This window comes from Erpetoichthys calabaricus, chromosome 5 (assembly GCF_900747795.2).
Source record: "Erpetoichthys calabaricus chromosome 5, fErpCal1.3, whole genome shotgun sequence".
NCBI lineage: Eukaryota > Metazoa > Chordata > Cladistia > Polypteriformes > Polypteridae > Erpetoichthys > Erpetoichthys calabaricus.
The window spans coordinates 83,273,377-83,294,200 of NC_041398.2; the positions used below are offsets into that span (position 1 = coordinate 83,273,377).

At 37.9% G+C, this 20,824-nt stretch overlaps 1 protein-coding gene across 4 annotated transcripts in view; it reads left to right on the forward strand.

The window, feature by feature from the left end:
* The window catches only part of rgs12b (regulator of G protein signaling 12b), a 257,282-nt gene that overhangs the window by 180,974 nt on the left and 55,484 nt on the right, over positions 1–20,824 (forward strand). For all 4 annotated transcript variants that reach the window (XM_028801721.2, XM_028801717.2, XM_051928237.1 and 1 more), the window contains 7 exons: positions 137–280; positions 4,688–4,867; positions 5,490–5,640; positions 12,095–12,192; positions 14,802–14,996; positions 15,184–15,257; positions 17,623–17,749. In XM_028801721.2, coding sequence (XP_028657554.2) covers positions 137–280; positions 4,688–4,867; positions 5,490–5,640; positions 12,095–12,192; positions 14,802–14,996; positions 15,184–15,257; positions 17,623–17,749 — 969 coding nt within the window. The remainder of the gene's footprint in view (positions 1–136; positions 281–4,687; positions 4,868–5,489; positions 5,641–12,094; positions 12,193–14,801; positions 14,997–15,183; positions 15,258–17,622; positions 17,750–20,824) is intronic.

The following is a 20,824-nucleotide window of genomic DNA, read 5'->3' on the forward strand; positions in this document are numbered from 1 at the left end:
TAATTGTATATGTGATAGCCCACTCACATATTTCACCCCTATTTTTGGTAAGATAGAAATGCATATATAAAATGAATGCCTTTTTTTTCACTTCATGTGATTTAATTTGAAGTTGGTTACAAGTTTTTCCTTTCAGCTTTCTCAGAGAGCAAAGGAAATCTACAATAGTTTTTTATCCAGCAAAGCTACTACTCCGGTTAACATTGACAGCCAGGCACAGTTAGCAGATGATGTCCTAAATGCTCCACGCCCTGATATGTTTAAAGAACAGCAACTTCAGGTAGGTGATGGTATTTAACATTTGGTTTCTACTTGATTATGCTGAGCATTTCATTTATAAATAATCTATAAAGAATAATTTTTTTAAAATCAACAATGCATTTTTATTTTAAGCGTAACACTGTGGCACGTTGCTGTTGTCTCAAGGCTCTTGGGACATGTGTTTGAATCACATCCCTATCAATGTCTGTGTAGAGTTTGCACCTTTTCACTGTGACTGCATGTTTTCTTCCAGGTACTCCAGTTTCATTCTGCATTGCAAGTATGTTTATGCTGTGTTGATTGGCTATTCCAGATTAAGCCCATATGAATGAATGAATGAATGAATGAATAGGTGTATGCGCCCTTCAATGGCATCTTGCTTGTGCTCTGTTCCAACCATACAGCTAATTATGCTGAAACAGGTTCTACTGTAGGTTTTCATTACCCCAAAGGAATCTGTGCTTAAATAAATGAGTGGATAGATTTTTCTTTGTGTCATTTACTTACAACATTAAATTTGTTTGAATCATCACAAAACCAAAATAAACATCACTTGAGGTTTCTAGTTTTGTATTCTGATTCATAGGAAATATGACATCTCCAGCTATACGAGAATGGTAATGATACATGCTAAAGGTTTCTTAGCAAAAATGCTAGAAGGCATCTTCATTTCTGTGCCCAGCACATTGTGAAGTACTATAGCAGAGAGAAGAAAAGAGGTTGAAGTCCATGCATATGAGTGAGATGTGATTGTCTCCAGGCAAAAGCTTATATCTAAGGATGCAGTAACTCCTGTGGTATTCCAGATAAGATGCTTGAGAAGGCAGTGTATTCTCAAGGAGCTAAATAAAGCTATTAAACGGGGCAGGGCTACCCCGGTGTTGGCGGACCACATGTTTTAATTTTTTTTTCTTTTTTTTTCTTAAATAGTTTTTTTTTTTCTTTTAATTATCTAGTTTGTGTAATGCATGACTCATAAAGGACTATAAGTTATCTAGAAAGGGTGCTTTCTGTCACATAAGATAAAAGAGACCATTGTTCTTTGTCTGTTTTCATACTAGACACACTAAAAGTTGTTTTATGTTAAAATTACTCTCCATACAATGAATTGCAATTGAAAATACAAGATGTTTTTGGGAGTTAAGTGCCTTCAAGTGAAAAAGCAAGTCGGCATTAATTTTTTTAATGTACCAGAGATAATCATGAATGCCACTCTTTCATACAAAGAAAGAAATCTTGGTGATATACATGCATTTTCTGGTGTTTTATCTTGACCAAACAGGATTTTCCGTAAAGCAAGACTGTCTAAAATTGACATAAGAATATTGCACTTTCCATGTGTTTACAGTGCAGCAAAGTCCTGAATTAGAAGGCAGTTTGTATATTTATGAGTTAGAATTTTCATTACTTTCTGTTTCCTCTCATGGTCTTAGATTGGTTTAAACTCAATAATGTAACATAACATATTTTCAAATACACTTGATCCAAACCAGTGTTACAAGGGGGCTGGAACCTACCTATCTTGGCAGCAATGGGCACAAGGCAGAAAACCACCGTGTACCGCTGGACCTATCACAACCACTCTACTCTGAAGGTGGCTGGTTCAAAATCATCAATGAACCCTGCCTGCACACGTATGGGGGAGTAGAGGGAAGAAAACCTACACAGACACGGGTAGACCCTTGCAGACTTCTCTTAAGATTTGAACCCAGGGGAGTGAATCTATTAAGCAGCCTCACCACTTTGTGCCCCCTAGTACTAAAATTGCTATTTTTTTTTCCTAAGTTGCCTTGTTACAAATGAGTTTCTAAAAGAGTCTACATGTGCACTGCAATGGATGGGCATCTTATGCTGAACTCTGTTTTTTTTTTTTTTCTGCACACTTAACACTGACAAAAGGTCTTCTTCCCTGCACTCTTAAACTGGATAACCTTGTAAAGGAAAATGATTCCCCTTTCTTCACTTGTTCCCGATAGGCTCAGCGTATTTGTGGTTTTTATTCTGACAAGAGGCAACTTTAGTTAGCTGATTTAAGCAGCCCATATAGTGATCATGCTTGAAATCACAAATGTTATCTTGGTCCAGGAATCAAAAATACTCAGCCATTCAATTAGAAATTTAAAACATTTTAAAGGTGGTGGAGTCATTCAGACAATCGGTCTCTTTTTGAAAGCTTATGGCTAAATTCAGATATCTCATCTAGACATACTATAAATACCCGCATATAGGACACATTTTTTTTCTTAAGAAGTAGGCCTAAAAACCCAGGTGCGTCTTATACATGGATACTTTTATTACAAAAATTATAAATCTATATATATAATTCACCGAGCCCCACCCACCAACATTTCACTACGCACGACACGACAGAGCCCCGCCCGCCAAATCTAACCCTCCTCCTACCACACTCACAAACTGTTTTACACGCTGCATACAGCGATTCCCAAACGCAATTACCCTCCTCCTGCCACACTCGCAAACTGTTTTACACGCTGCATACAGCAATTCCCAAACGCGATTACCCTCCTCCTGCCACACACGCAAACTGTTTTACACGCTGCATACAACGATTCCCAAACGTGATTGCGGTACCCTTCTCCTGCCACACTCACAAACTGTTTTACACGCTGCATACAGTGATTCCCAAACGCGACAAACTTTAATGGCTTGCCCGCCCGCCTGACTGTTACCAGCATTCACCACAATGTACTGGAGTGTTAAACTATCGCAGCTGATACCTCACAAACTGTCCTTACCGTATTCCCCGGATATCCCTGACCCCATCAGATTCAAATTTGCCTTTTACTTTTACACGCAGACAATTTCCTGTTAGATTGGCGTTTGCAATGACAATTACGTAATACGGTAAGTCACAGGGACAAACTTTCAAAAACATATGCCTGTATCTGCCAAAACCAGTTTTCAGTCACGGACAATTATATGTTGCTCTCTCCAAAGTTCCATCTTTTCATTCACTCACAGTAATATCCTCAAACCCACCCCATTTGGACAACTGTGTCATTCAAGAAGTGATCAGTCATCAATAAATAATTATGCGGCGTATGCTACGCCGTGGGTTGGCTAGTTTATTACCGTATAATATCAGAATTTTATTATAAAAATTTCAAATTACAACACCGTATTCATTAATATTTGTCCTCGTCGTCACTGTCCTCATTAAACAAAGCATCCCACTCCTGTTGTGCTATACAGTCATCATGATAGTCCAGCTCTTCCTCCTTTTGGTCGTCGTCAGCGTCGTCCATCCAAAGAATGTCTCTCTGTTTGCCCTCTTTACTTTTCGCATTTCTTTGATGGTACTTTCGGCTTTTCTCCATTTTCTGATTACGCATTCTGTCTGACCAAATTGCCGCTCAGCTGCCCGGTTCCCGTGTTCTTTCGCGTACATGATCACTTCCAGTTTAAACTTTGCAGTATAGCTGTGTCGTGTTGTCTTCACCATGTTGACTGGGTAATAATGAACAGCTATCTTTAAAACTACGTAATGGGATACTGGACTTTATGATCGTGTGCGCGTGTGTCAGTGCCTCTCCTTCGCCTTCAATGGCTGTGTGACGGGGACAGAGATGTGTGGTTTGAATCCAATTTGAATTTCAAGGTTTGTTTTCAAGCGACAGTCGGTTAGCAGTGCTGCAATTGTTACTACCGGGGTATGCCTCAGTCCGCGCACGATTAGCTGTTGCCCCTGCACTGGCATTTCACACCATTTCAAATTAAAGTATTTTTCAGGTGTAGCATCGCTAATACTGTATCGATTTTGGAGAATGACACAGCGTTTGAAAGCTCATTTTACTATACATCCACCTGTATGCCTTATTGTAACATTTGGAAATTGTTTTATTTTGATTATTCACGTCACCGATACATCATTTTCGCCATCTAGTATGTTTCTCGCTCTTTGTTGTTGTTCAGAGATACTCCAGCCTAACACAAACGCATGGATACAATCACTGGTGCAGCTTTTAATTAGTACCCCGGTAACTCAAAATCAGGATGCATCCTATAAACAGGTACAGAGGTTTTTCCATGGTTTTTAGGGTCAAAAATCCACTGCGTCCTATACATGATATTGTCCTATATGCAGGTATTTACGGTACTTACCCTTTAAGTGAAAAAAGTGATTCCTGGTGTCTGTCAGTCTGTCTTCAATACACTTCATTTAGATCATTGTCCTTTCACCTTCATCAAGGCCTAGATTTAGACCCTCATGTTTCTTTCTCTCTTTAAGAACAAAGTTTCAGCTCCATTAGCCTGTCTGCTTTAGTAAGTTGATTGCCTGAAACTTGGGTGTAAAATTGACAGTGCTTTTAGTCAATAAATAAAAGTTGAGTAAGTATTTTGTTTTTGTAGAAAAGATGATAATAAATGTGTGAATTGTGATATTCTATGTCAATTATATCTCCAGATCTTCAATCTTATGAAGTTTGACAGCTATACCAGGTTTCTGAAGTCTCCACTCTATCAGGAGTGTATGGTAGCAGAAGTGGAAGGCAGACCCCTTCCTGATCCCTGCCAGGTTCCTAGTAGTCCCGCTTCTAAGAACAGTATCAGTTCTGAACGCTCCAACATATCTACACCAAAAAAGGTACATAACATCTGTTATTAAGAATTCTTTATTGGTTTTATCTAATGTCTAAATCATGACAAACTAATTCCATCTTTCTTCCTTAGGCAGACCATTAAAATTACTCTGGGCATTATTTTCATCATTTTCCTTGATTATGTATATTGCAGAAAAATGTCAGCTTTGAGTGTTAATGATCAATAAAGTGCAATTTTTTTTAATAGTGGGATATGAGGGTTTCTTGGCAAGTTACTTTAGTATTTTAAATTATTTTATGTAATTAAGGTGCACTCCCACATTAGTATCAAATGATAGTAGCTATCAATATGTACAGTATATGTGTTGTTTGTTGCTCTTAATCTAATTTTAAGCATTTTGTGCACTTGTTTCTCCTGTTACTGATTCAAGTGACGACGTACTATTGATTGAACACATACAAATTCAAAAATGTATTAAATGTGTATTTAATTCTGAATAATTTTCATTACTTTGTCCCATCTGTTTCAGCCTTTATAAAATTATAAGTTGTGTGCTTTAAAACATTGTTTTCAGTAAATTATTAAAATGCATTTGACTTTTTTTGTATGTCCTTCAAATTAAATATCCCTTTACTGTAGTATGTTTATGATATTGTACTTTATAGCCAAGTAAGAAGTCTAAATCTGGTAGATCACTGAATGAAGAAGATGCAGAAGATCATGCAGATAAAAAGAAAGGACCATTTTCTTTGTGGACTCGTAACAGGAGCTTTGGGAAAGGACACAAGAAAAGAGAAAATGGAGATTTCCGTAGTAGTAAGTGTATCATGTCTTGTGTAATTAATTATTAATTCATATAAATAGTGCAGAATTTTTTAAAGTTAAGATTATTTTTTGTTCATTCTAAACTTCAAGGATGATTAAAAAAAAAATGAAAATTTAGCTGAAGGATTGTCAATTTGTGAGTTTTTCCAACGATCTCATTCAAATATAATTAATGCTATTACTCATGCAGCAGTATAATGATTTTTAAACATTGCTTTTGCATATTATTTACATCAAATAAAATTTTCCTTGGCTTTTGAAGGAGTTTAAACAGTGTAAATTGTTAATCAACTTTTCAGCTTTTTGTAGAGATAGGATTATTGTAATTTGTCAATTTGTAATTATTACAAAGTTATAGGAAAGATGCCTTAGCATTTGTATTTTATTCAGATGCTACAGGAGTTGTGGTTGGTTTTCCAGTGTCAATCAGATATGTTTGTATTTTGTTGATCATATTAAGGCAAATATGTGCAAGGTTTTAACCATACCACAGTTACTTGTGATGGATCAACTGATAAGGTTCATAGATATGTCTAATTTTTCATTATTAATATAATAAAGTATACTTCCATTAAATCTGTAAGTGGGGAATTTATACAGTGGGTTTCTAAGAGGAAGTTTCTAAACTTTTTCCGGTATAGGAACCAAGGAGCTTCTCCTTCTAGCTGTAGATGGTAGACAAGACCCAGACCTGGAAACGGTTACAGTTCATCACAGTGAACACTCATATTTACATTTGCAAGGGACCAATTTAAAGTTGCCATTCATCCTAGAAATGTATCTCTGGAGTGTGGGTGAAAGAGCATTTAAACACATTGGAAATATGCTAGCTTCACATAGTAGCCGCTCCAGGTAATAATCAATTTGCAGTGGGCAGTTGGACAACTACTCAATTATACATGATGAGTCAAAAGTTTGGAACTATCTAGATATTTTTGAGATCCCTAATATTAACATTAAAATAACGAATACCATTCTGCATTAGACCAATGGGTGTACAGTAATCCCTCGCTATATCGCGCTTCACCTTTCGCGGCTTCACTCTATCACGGATTTTATATGTAAGCATATTTAAATATATATGCTGATTTTTTGCTGGTTCGCGGATTTCTGAGGACAATGGGTCTTTTAATTTCTGGTACATGCTTCCTCAGTTGGTTTGCCCAGTTGATTTCATACAAGGGACGCTATTGGCAGATGGCTGAGAAGCTACCCAACGTACTTTTCTCTCTCTCTTGCGCTGACTTTCTCTGATCCTGACGTAGGGGGATTGAGCAGGGGGGCTGTTCGCACACCTAGACGATACGGATGCTCGTCTAAAAATGCTGAAAGAGTATCTTCACGTTGCTACCTTCTGTGCAGCTGCTTCGTGAAGCGACATGCGGTGCTTCACATACTTAAAAGCTCGAAGGGCACGTATTGATTTTTGATTGTTTGTTTTTCTCTGTCTCTCTCTCTCTCTCTCTCTCTGCTCCTGACGGAGGGGGTGTGAGCTGCTGCCTTCATTGTAACTGCTTTGTGCCACTGTGCTTCGCATACTTAAAAGCCAAACAACCCTATTGATTTGTTTGCTTTCCTCTCTCTTTCTGACAGTCTCTGCTCCTGACGCACACTCCTTTGAAGAGGAAGATATGTTTGCATTCTTTTAATTGTGAGATGGAACTGTCATCTCTGTCTTGTTATGGAGCACAGTTTAAACTTTTGAAAAAGAGACAAATGTTTGTTTGCAGTGTTTGAATAACGTTCCTGTCTCTCTACAACCTCCTGTGTTTCTGTGCAAATCTGTGACCCAAGCATGACAATATAAAAATAACCATATAAACATATGGTTTCTACTTCGCGTATTTTCACTTTTCGCGGGGGGGTCTGGAACGCAACCCCCGCGATGGAGGAGGGATTACTGTATCTGTGAAAATGCTTCTGGAATCTTGAAAATGTCAAATTTGTATTTAAATTACATGAACCAGATATGAAAGATCTGTTGAACAAATTAATATAATATGCAAAGTTTGCACCACCAATTTATTTCAGCATTTAAAACGGAAACGACAGAATGGAACCTGTGCAAGAAAGAACCTGTCCCCAAATGACAGATTTGATGTGTTTTTCTACCTGCTTTAGCAGGCATCACACAAGGCGCGCGCCATTTAATATATCCCATTAAACAGCATGATTGCCTTTGGAGCAGAGCTGTCAGAGCACACTTAAATGAAGCGACTCCTTTAAAGGCATGTCACCCCATAGCTATATGTAGTCATAGCCAGCTTGTGGCTTAGGTGACCTAGGCGATCACTTCGAAAGTTTTGTTTTTCTTTTCCATATGTCACTTGCCTTAGGTGGGTTGAATGACAAAAAGTATTATTATTATTATTATTTATAATAATGTTTGATTGAATTTCTCTTAATTAGTGAAATTTTGTAGGTAGCTTATCAGTTCAGCTTTTAACTATGATACCTGATTGACAACTAGTGCCACGTGCTTACCTCTCTCTGTGAGTGACATCGAACAGCCCAAATATTAGTCCATTATTTTAGATCGTACACCTGATGTTAGCCATGAGGAGCAAACGACTCTATATTGCCACACTAGAGAAAGAACACAGGATTAAAGAGGACTTTATAATATTCATTCCAGCAACAGAGACAAGAGGAGAAATTTTGTTTTCTCTTGTCCTGGACAGATTTGAGGAACTAAATATTCCATTTAATAATTGCAGAGGGCAATCATTTGACAATGGTGCCAACATGAAGGGGAAGCACAAAGGTGTGCATGCCAGACTGCTGAGCTTTCTTTTTGCCATGTGCTGTCCACAACCTAAATTTAGTGGCAGCTGGTGCACGCAGAAGCTCAAGAGATGATAGTGCCTTTTTTTGGTCACCTGCAAAAGTTTTAAGGCTCAGCTGCACCTCAATAGTTGGACTGTCACAATACATGTTTGCATTGCGCTAGCCTGGGCCCCACAGCATAACTTTGAATAGGGCCCTAAATTGGTTAGAGCCAGTCATGTACTTACAGTAGAGGTAAGAAGCTGATTGGTGGGCTGTTAAAAAAAAAAAATTAGAAAAAAAAGCTGGGTTTAACACTAGAATTACCAGAGCCTATGAAAAAACTCGTAAATCCGTCCCACCTTAAATCGCGTCTTAAATCCGTTTGCACATCTCCGCCAGAGTCTTTTGTCATCTAAATGTGCTAATAAACACAAGCTACTAGCAGCCAGCTATTCCATCCCCCCACCGACTTAGAATGAACTTCTCCTAGCTCATGCCTTGCCTTGATTTGATTATCTGGGATTGAAGTGGAGTTTTAGAGCGGAAATAATATAGCGTTATTTGGAATACACGCATTTCATGTGTGTTCCGTTTCTATAGTAGTCTGTGCAAACACATTTTTAAAACAGAAACGTTTTTCATATTCTAATAGTAAATGACAAAATGTAGGCATAAACTATATAACGTATGAAGCCTGAAGTCCATATATCAAAGAAACACTTTCACAAAAGGTACAAATAAGAGAACACGTGCGCTTTTATTCAAAAATATAACTGCACAAAGAAAAAAAAGCAGCGTTAGCATGCCACATTGACACTCTTACTACAACCGCCGCGGTGGCGTAATGGTATCAGCTCCTGACTGGGAATCAGAGAGTGGCGAGTTCGATCCCGCACGGCTCCACTTCGAGAAGTGAACTGCTCTTATTCTTACAATTTTAGAATAACAACATAAATTTGATTTCAGCCTGTAACAGCCGGTGTAACTTATGATACTGGTAAAGGTTAGCTTTTTTTTTTTTTTTTAATTCACTTTTCATTCTCGCAGTCGCATTCAGAATCAATCCATACAACCCCATCTGACAGAAAGACGCGCTATAGGTCTGCAGTGTACCACGATGCATACTAAACATAAAAAAAAGGGTTCTGAAACACAAACGCTGGCGTATCTCACCGTCACTTGAAATCAGCAGTTCTGAGCATTGTACCACGCAAGCTGTCGTATCAACCACCACCTGTAACTTGCTTTCTTTATTCTTCGGTTATAGTCTTGAATGAAAGTGCACTTTTATTTATGTGAAAACAGCTGTGTCAGATGGGGTTGTATGGATTGATTCTGAATGCGACTGCGAGAATGAAAAGTGAATTTAAAAAAAAAAAAAAAAAAAAAGCTAACCTTTACCAGTATCATAAGTTATACCGGCTGTTACAGACTGAAATCAAATTTATGTTGTTGTTCTAAAATTGTAAGAATAAGAGCAGTTCACTTCTCGAAGTGGAGCCGTGCGGGATCGAACTCGCCACTCTCTGATTCCCAGTCAGGAGCTGATACCATTACTCCACCGCGGCGGTTGTAGTAAGAGTGTCAATGTGGCATGCTAACGCTGCTTTTTTTTCTTTGTGCAGTTATATTTTTGAATAAAAGCGCACGTGTTCTCTTATTTGTACCTTTTGTGAAAGTGTTTCTTTGATATATGGACTTCAGGCTTCATACGTTATATAGTTTATGCCTACATTTTGTCATTTACTATTAGAATATGAAAAACGTTTCTGTTTTAAAAATGTGTTTGCACAGACTACTATAGAAACGGAACACACATGAAATGCGTGTATTCCAAATAACGCTATATTATTTCCACTCTAAAACTCCACTTCAATCCCAGATAATCAAATCAAGGCAAGGCATGAGCTAGGAGAAGTTCATTCTAAGTCGGTGGGGGGATGGAATAGCTGGCTGTTAGTAGCTTGTGTTTATCAGCACATTTAGATGACAAAAGACTCTGGCGGAGATGTGCAAACGGATTTAAGACGCGATTTAAGGTGGGACAGATTTACGAGTTTTTTCGTAGGCTCTGGTAATTCTAGTGTTAAGGAAAGGTTCCTGTAAGTGATGTGACGGCCTTGGGGAGACCACAGGGAAGAAAAATGAGGGCTGCAAATGTAAAAACTAATTGCAAAAAAAGTTCAGAAAAGTCTGAACAGAAAGTTTTCTTATTTTGCACTTTTTTATTGAGAATAAAAATGTTTTTTAATTTGTAGAAAACATTAAATTGTACTTTCAGTTTGCCAAAAGTCAACAACCTTTTTGTTTTTCTTTTCATAATAATAGGTACAAAGAATAATAGGTACATTTGATTTCTACAATGAAATATTTAAATACAGTACATTGTGAACCATCTTTCCACATTGCCCAGCCATAATTGGTTTTGACATTTACGTTTCACATTGCAGACATTAAGCAACCATGCTAAGAGTGATGCAAGCATAAACTGAGACTATTTTACAGAATGTGCTGCCGCAGCTGCAGGTGTTTATCCAGGTCAGCTTGAACAAATTGAAGATCTTTTTGGATACTTTGACAAGTTATAGTGAGAGCATGCATTCAACTGGTATAAATTCTGAATCTTTGTTGAATACACCATCCTCTTTAAATTTCTCCAGGATTAAACATCAAGGTAGAATTAAATCGGGGGACCTAGCCAACCACTCATTTGGTTCACTCCAGCCATGTATATACAGCTACACCATAGCATGTCATTGGAAGAACTCTGAAAACTCTCCTTCATTTAACAAAGAAGGCATGATGGTCACCTGCAACACATTCAGATAAATGTCACCATTCAAATTCCCCTATGTGAATACTGGCCCAACAAAGTAATTGCCTCAGATTCCACTAACAGAACTCTGCACATGTATCTGGATCATCCCCAAGCAAATGTTGTAGCGTTTATGGAGTACATGCATGATGGAGCTTTGACTGAACCCACATTCCCATGGTAACCGACTTGTTCTTTTCTAAGAGCTTTTAGCAAATATGGCCAATATCCATTTGATGACTTTCTATTTGTTGCTGTTCTTGGCCATCCACTTCATTTTTGGTCGTCATCCTTCCTGTTTCTTTGATTTTTTTTAAGAAGCTTTGTTACATCAATGCAGGTCGTGGGTGCACATTCAGATTTACCAGTATTTGAAGTCTGCTGCAATTTCCCAGCAACTTTGTCCACCTGCTTTTTTAGAGCGATATACAGTAAATTATATTATCTTTTGCCAGCGACATCACTTATCCTTGCAGATTTCAAAAACAATGTTTTTTTTTAAATCAGTCCCCATAAAGTAACTTTAATGTGTTAAACTTCATAATCAATAAAGTAATTTAACAGTGAATCTCTCTTGAAATTTAAACATGGTTATATGACCCATTTGAAATTATTAAGTTGAATTCAAGACTGATGATGGAGGTGAAAGGGTGTTCATTACCAATACACCCAATGAAATAATGCAAAGTGGTATTTGTTAGATCCATCCATTAGACATCTTAAAATATTTGGGTTGTTTCAGACTTTTGACTTTAGCATATGTATGTCTTAAAAAGAAGTCATGACCATGTATGTATTTTAAGAAGAATTCATTTGTTTTTTACAAATGTAAATTTGTTTGTTTGCGGTCATTGTTTATAGATTTCTCAAGCAGTAATGGTCGACGTGAATCTCAAGGTTCTTCTTCTTCTGGAGCTAGCTTGGATTTGGCAAACCCAATTTCACTAAGTAGGAATGAGGTTAGTATTTCCAGATGAAGGAATAAAATTTTACATGTACATTGTATCAATAATATCCTTAAAATTATTTTGTTAATGAAGGTTGGTCAATAAATATGAGTTATTTGATTGTGTAGTGTGTCAGCTTAAGGTGGTGATTTAGACAAAGATTGGAATTGTTTTTCAACATGTACCCTACCTGATAGATAATTGCCATCCAATACTATAATATGTAATTGGTCATTTCAGGACATAATGCTGTATCTATGATCAATAATCTTCAAGTAAAATTGTTGTTCCAAATTAACTTACCAATGGCAAACTAGCATTTCATATCCATACTACTGTCATTAGATAAAACACGTGAATTTTATGTTCTAAACATAAGGCCATAGTTTTCTTAAAGAGAATCTTAATAGCTTGTTCATTATATCAAATTATTCAGATTTCAGTTCTGAACACCATATATAATATCGTTGGCATTATTAAAGTAAAACCACACCCAATGATATATATTTTTTCTATACGTTACCCCATGTATCAAGCAATATCAAAATCAAAACAATATTTTAGTACAAAATAGATGTGTTTGAAATGTTGGAAGCATGCAGATGGATGACTCCACATATGGATTATATGACAACAATAGATGTGAGATTTTTTTCATGGACATTTTGACATTATTTGCTGTTGTCCAACACTGGTCACCATAAACTTGTATTCTGTTAGAATCTTTTATATCTCTGTTCAGCATGAAAACACAAGATTAAACATTTTTCTAGACCATCACTACAAATTACGTAGTGTAAGAAACATTTAAAATGTATTTGTTTTTGCTTGGGGTATTCCTTTAAATGCAGTGTTTAAATAGCAGCTGTAAGCACTTTGGTCAGCATTGATCTTTAACTGGTATTTGTTAATGGAAGAAACAATGCCGGTAGCTTATCTAAACTACTGATCAACTTTTCATTTTTCCTGGTAATGTCTGTGAACAATATTTTCAACTCTTTCTTCACCACAAAAATATTTGTGAAATTTAGTTTCTTAGAAAATACTTGGCTTAGCACCATTGATTTCCAAAAAGTGGTCACTATGTTTCAGTGAACATAAATTTTAAACTGGCAGTGTTACCCTTTCATAGCAGTAAGAGGGTGTTAAATTTTTTGTTGGTTAATGATGGACATTACTTAATTTAATAGGCAGTTCTAAGTACTCACAAATGTGGCAATTACTCTGTAAACTCTTAACACTTTAAAAATAATTTTTTACAGTATGTGCTAAATGCATCAGCATTCAGATTCTTCTTTTTTTTTTCTTTCCACTTCATTGTTGTGTGATTTCAAATATACAGTGTACACATACAGATGCAGGAGGACTGATATTTTTTTCCTTTGACACAGTTTTATTTGGGCCCAAAAACTTTCTAGGAATGTACAATTTTTATTAAAACAAGTAAATCAGTTTTATGCCCATATGTGATGATTATGCACTGTGGCCCACCAGGCTGGCACTGCCAGCTGAACCCGACACAGATACGCATGGGACACAAGTTCAATGCACACTCTTGATTTTATTTTCTTTTTCCCTTGTGGGTAATGCCTTCCCTGTTCCCCACAAGTATAACACAGTCCCGGCACAAGCACAAACAATTAATCCCTTCCTTTACTCTTTTTCCTTCTCCCCCTTTAGTCCTCGGGTCGAGGTTCGTCGCTCCTCCTCCAAACTCTGGCTCCCCGAGTAGTGGCTGCTGGCTCCTTTTATAATGCACCCGGAAGTGCTACAGGTGCTTGATTACTTGTTTCCTGCAGCTGCTCCGGGTGCCCTTTTAGAACTGCCCAAAAGGGCTCAGCAGCTCCTGCTGCAGCACCCCCTGGCGACGCCTGCAGATCCCAACAGGGCTGCACCACACTCCAACTCCTATGAAGCCCTGTGGGAGTCTGAGGCACTGCTGCAACCCAGGGTGTTGCCATCTAGTGTCCTGGGGGAGGTAACGCTCTGGCCACGCTTGATCCCCCGGTCTTCCCAGTGTGGAAGCGTCCCAGCCGGGCAAAAGCCCCGACCGCACGCTACAGCACCCATTTAGAGCTTATTGTATATTGTGGAGGCTTTAGGCAGGACACCTTATTTGCACTTGCTGATTGCTATTCAAGATTACAGAAGCTTGATCCATCATGCGAGAATTGTTGTGTATCAATGGAAAACTTGATTGTGTTTGTTGTAGTACCTGAGCATATGAAGTAACTGTTTTTATTAAGGTGTATTCACAATATGATTGTAAGTGTAACATTTAAACTTGTTTCTATTTGCCTATGATTTGAAAAAACATATTCCCATAAACAAATATTTTCTTGAGCTTCTGGCTGTATCTTCTACCGTTTTTATATAGTCAAAATCCAGTTTTCCCAGTAGTACCGTAGGCCAGGATTTTTGTTCAGTTGCGGTCAGCAATAGGAAGACTCTTCATTTGTTTGCTGTATTTTAGACTTTAGATAACTTTCTTACTAAATATTGAAGTGTAGAAAGTATAGTTTAGAAGGATTAAAATGAAATGAAAGAAGTATAGTTGCTGCTGTCTGTGTAAGATTTGTATTATAATGCTAATTATGCACTATTTTCTTAATCATCTAAAGTGTGATGTCAGCCAAATGCTTCTGCCTGAGAAGGATAAGTCACAGAAGTACTGCTCTATAAATCTACCAGATGGCTCAGTCTGTGCAGTGCCCACCCGTCCTGGATTATCTATCAGGGAGATGCTGTCAGGTCTTTGTGAGAAGCTTTGCATCAACATGGCTGCTGTAGACCTTTTCTTAGTTGGAGGCGAGAAGGTAAAAGCACTAAAAAATAAGTTCAAAATTCAAAGTGGATTTTGGCCACTTTAGTGTAATGTTCTTTCCTCTCATTAACTGCATACATTTGTGAACATCAGCATTTGTGAAAACTTGTTCCTTAAAACCACTTTAATATGCAATAAAAATGTAATTTCCAGGGTTATATTTTCTTTTTATTTTCAAGCCTCTTGTGCTGGATCAAGATAGCATGACCCTAAGTTCAAGGGACTTGAGATTAGAAAAACGCACTTTGTTCAGGTAAAAGAGTTTATTAACATTTATTTCATTTATATGCATTTCTTTTGACTTGTGATTTTTTTTTTTAATGTTGAAAACCAGAACAACTGTTTTTGTATAATAGAATATGCAGAATTCTCCTGTGCTTTATTTTAACCTTTATTTCATTAAAAATACCTTATATACCTGAAATACCACAGTGCTCTACCAAATATATTTACATTTTTAACATTAGTTAGTTACAAATTAATATGGAAAAAGATGATCTGCTGTGGGCAACCCCTGACGGGTGCAGCCAAAAGAAGAAGGAGAAGAAGTTAGTTACAAATTAAATTGCATGTTATAATTGTTTACATACTTTTGTGTTTTGTGCATCAGTAGGTTAAAAATTTTACTCGGGATCCTATGATGAATTAGTGGAGATGACAGGCCATACTGAATGATGAATAATAATTTAATAAACTAATACAAGACCAGAAGAGTAGTTGAAAATTAAAATAATGTTATCTGATCCTAGTGTTCAGCACAAAGTGTATGTATACATAATGCCTTGTTTAGGTCTTCAGCCATTACTCTGTTTCACTTGCTGCTGCTTAAAAATATACAATGCATAATTCATCCATTTGCCATTCCAGTTTTTTAGTTCAGGACCACAGCAAGCTAAATATCCACCACTAAACTGCCCACAATGCATAATGTTAAATGCATAAAATGAGTTTAACTGGCGTAAACTATATTATGAATTATATCAAGTATAGGTAAATCTCCTTATACATTTTGCGAAAGACTTAGAACTTGGAAAAAAATTCATCTTTCAGCAAGATGAACCTAAGCATAAAGAAATAGAAATAAAGAGTTGTTCTGCAAAAAAAAAAATAAGTGAATACAAAGCTACCGTATTTTTCACACCATAAGACACACTTTTTTTTCCCCAAAAGAAGGTTGGAAATGTCTGTGTGTCTTATGGAGCAAATATTGCGTCACAGACCGTGATGTGTATTACCTGACAAAAGTCGACATCCAGGGGTAGAGGGTGACAAAACTCACTGTTACGTTACAGGCATTCCCTCTGTGCTTGGAGGAATGTTAGACTCATTGACTCGGTATCTAATCCTTGCGTGTGCGTGAGTTGCGAAATGTAAACAAAGGCAAGATGGCATCGACATCTCACGAGGGAGCGAAGCGAGTGCAGAAAACAAAATACTCAGCAGACGATGTTTTGCGCATTATCACTGAGTCGGACTCTGATTTTTCAGAATCGGATTTTGTTGACAGTGATCAGGAGATCGAACATGAGAGTGAGGAACTGGCATCAGCTGATCGGGACACCAGCCGATGCCGCCCCAGCTGAGCATATTCGTGCAGCCGATGCACCTATGGCAAGGTTCATGTGGGAAGAATACCTAGACATTGATCCGTGGGAGCCAAACTGGCTACCGGACTTCACAAGACAGTATGGCTTGCTGTTGGACTCGACAGATTACCAGCCGCTGGACTACTTCAGGCTGTTCTTTCCTGAAGCTGCCTTTCAGCTACTGTCAGATGAGACAAACAGGTATGCAGAGCAATTTTTTGAATCGAGGGCTGTGCTTGCACTGCATTCTCGTTTTTCAAACTGGAAACCCACAACAAAACACGAGATGAAGGGCTTTGTGGCATTACAAATATAGATAGGACAAGACTGGCGATATTATAACTTCAGGGAGCATTGGTCCAAACGTGCTTTGTCCCCTGGTGGCTTTGGACAGGTTATACCGCGTGATGATAGGTACGTGCTTCTGCAAAGTGATTGTGAGCAACTGAGCTTCATAAATTCTGACACTAGCGATGAGGAGTTCTTGGGGTTTCCATAAAACTAGAAGAGTGCTTGAACCTTAAAGTCTCTCCTTATTTGTTAATGACAGTGATGATGTTTCTTAATACCACTGTTGAATTTACATGGTTGAAATATTATTCTGCTATATTTTATTAATCATATTAGTACACCATTTGGTTCAGAATATTTTTTTTCTTGTTTTCCTCCTCTAAACCTAGGTGTGTCTAATGGTCAGGTGCGTCTTATGGTGCAAAAAATACGGTATATCTGTTTCAAAAAGATTAGCTTGGAATTTGTTCACTGTCCAAAGTAATTTTCTTCATGTTGGTTCATAGAAGTACCGAATTTTCCGTATTATAGGCTGCCATAAAACATACCTTATTTTTTAAAAAATATATATTTTATCAACATTTCCTACCACATATCATTTATGAATACTAGCCTTTAATGCTGGTTTTTTTTTCACCTTTTCAATTTTACACAAGCACAGGTTGAACTATCCTGTTTTTGGAATAAAGATTTTATGCAAAATAAAATGTTCCCTTCTTAGTATTAGTTTTAATTCTGCAGGTTGGATCTTGTGCCCATCAATCGTTCTGTTGGATTGAAAGCCAAACCTACGAAACCAGTTACAGAAGTTCTTCGACCAGTTGTAGCCAAGTATGGCTTACATTTAGAAGACCTCGTGGCAAAAATTGTAAGTGACTATTTTCTCCTACTATCTTGTTTTTACTTTTTATCAGTGAGAAATGTATTTTTTTGATGATGAAGCTGCTTATTATTTTGTTGACTATATTCAAGTTTAATCAAGACATACTATACATCCAGTTTACCCAAATTCGACTTATAATTTAGAATCTATTCTTAACAAGACATGTCAACGTTCAGGCAGTAACTGCAATCAGACACTTCCTGCAACTCCGTACCAGTGTTTCACATCATTTTAAGAATTTTATCCCCCTCTTTTTTGCAGAAAAGTTTAATTCAGATCATTAAGTCTATAAATGTACAGTACACTAATGTGTATAATTTATTAATGAAAAAGTGTCCCAAGAGTCCATGCTAGTATCTATCTATCTATAACAAAAATCCACTACCTTTTATCTTCTTGCAGATGCCACTGCCACTAGGGTCTTCAACAAGGGTATTTGAAACCTAGTATCTCTGACATACTCAAAGCCACAGGTTAAAACTGGGACAAACTAAAGCATCCCACTAGATATTCTCTACTTCACCTCCTCTAAACTTTGGGCCTCCGTGTTCTGTTTGTCAATCATTGACGTTTGGCCTGAAGTTGTATGCTTCCAGTTCCCATGTATTTGTACATGATTTTTGTTATGAACAATCAGTGATTAGTAGGGAAATCTAGTAAAATTACACCACCCAGATTGAAATCTTAAAAAACATTATTCCCAATTACAGCTCTCCAGGTATCCACATTATTTGCCATAAAATTACTGAAATCTCACATTAGAACTACCAGATCACTATGTGATACCCACCCACATACATCATCTCTTCTAATGCCAGACACCCTGAAAACTTGTTATGTGTGTTGTAACCAGAAACAATCAGACCCAACACAGTTCCGGGTTCCAATAAAGGTTCCTTCACGGTACCTTAACCACAACCATGTTTCAGTAAGCAATCCTCTCCCTCTTCTTCCACTCCTTCAGGTGAGCTTTGTTTGCTGCCTCCTGACTCTGACTCTCTGATCATTGTGAGGCAGCAGCTTTTGTGCTGGACCTGGGAGTACATCCGTTGCCGTAGCATTGCATGGTGAAAGCACCCCCAGGTCATGGGGAAGCTCTCCAAAACATGGAAGTCTGCTGCTGGCAACAGTCTCTGATTGCAGCCAAGGACCCCAACAGGGCTGCTCTTAAGTACTATGACTCCCACGCAGCACTGCTGCTGTCCAACCTGGGATCATGCCAGAGAAGCACTGCCACCAATCATACTCGGGGATGAATCATCCTTGGTAGATGAACCCCCCTAATCCATCCATTTGTCTTTGTTTCTGAGTGGAAATAGAATGAGACATCTCCCTGGCCAGGATATACCTCCATTCATGCTGTCCTTCGGCTATAGCCTCTTGGCCACTTAAGATATTGTTCTTCATCCCAGTCTAGATGCCTGTCCATCCATTATAGCATCTACAGGGTAGAGATTTAGTCATCAGTTTTTTGTGTGTAATTCAGAGTTGCATTGATGCTAATGTCTCATCCACTGACATTTTTAAGCCTCCCAGCGCTTACCTAGTGCATCTCTCATTATGTCTGCATCCAGAGCTTGTGCCATTAAGACTATTTCCAGAGCTAATGCGATGCACAGAGATGACAAACGTGGGTGTTTTGGAGACATACTGGTGTCATCTTTGCAAATAAAAGAGAAGCAGCTGAGAATCTCTGAGAGTTGTTGTTTTCTGTTATGTGAGAATTATTTAAAGATTACATTTTGCTCCTAAAAACTTGTGTTTTGGTTGCAGCTAAGGAGCTGTGCAGGAATTTTTAAAAGCTTTTTCCCCCTTAAGAATGTTTTTTTGCTTTTTCACCTGCACTTTAGCAAAACCAGCTGGGTGTTTGTGGGGTATTTGTTAAAGATACTTGTTATGTGTGCTTATTCTTATTTGTATTCAAACTAGCGTTGGCAAGGCAGGTCAGTAAGCAGCAGTATCTTAGCAGTCAGGAAAGTAAGGCAGTTAAGAGAGCGACAGCATAAGGGTTCATTAATATGAAGGAGTACAAATGGTGTGAGTGAAGAGCTTTAAAGCTGACAAAGAAAAGTAAAGTGCAAGGCAAGTCCTGTTGGTTGCTTTTTAGATGACTGCTTGGAGGAGACAATCTTCTGTGAGGGCTACATCTGCAGGAGATGCCAGCTGAACCAGCACCTCAGGCTCAGGGTTACTGAACTGAAGGAGGAGTTGGCTGGCCTGCATTATAGTAGTAGTAGTGTTGGACCTGGCCTAGATGTCCTTTAGTGAGAGAGTGCACACCAGATGGTGTTGGAGGAGATTCCAGACTAGACAGGTAGAGATAGGTGGGCCATGGTCACAAAGGACAAGGTAAAGGGTGCACACTGTCCAGGGGCATCAACCACAGAATTGGAAGTGTCAAACCATCTTCAGGTCCTTGGGAAGATGGATAGTATCTGTGAAGATTCTGAGGTATTAGACAAGCATGAGGAGCTCCAGCGGGCAACCTCAAAACCAGTTTCCAGAAAGAGTAGTTGGGGACTTGGTCATTAGGACGTCAGCAAGTACATATATAAATACAAAGATTTATTATTATTATTATTATATATAAACCCTTGACACATATTTGTAGGAAGTCATTGTGCACTGGGGAAATTCCAAAGGACTAGAAAATGGCAAATAATATCCCATTATATAAAAAAGGTAATTGGTAAGCTTTATGTGGATCACAGAAAAATTAATGGAAGGAATCAATAAGGGTAAGATTGAGCAGCACAAGAACAGGAGTTTTACTGAACAGCAGTTCAGAAGAGGTAGGTCGTGTTTTACGAACATGCTGGAATTCTGTGAGGAAGCAACAAAAGGGTATGATCAAAGTGTAGCATATGATATTATCTATTTAGACTTTCAGAAAGCATTTGATAAGGTTCCACATGAGAGGATGGGCATCAAAATAAAAGAATTGGGAGTTCAGGGTGATGTTTGTAGATGGGGCAAAATTGGCTCAGACACAGGAAGAAAAGGGTTATGGTATGACGAACCTCATCAGAAATGACTGATCTTAAGAGTGGTGTTTCACAT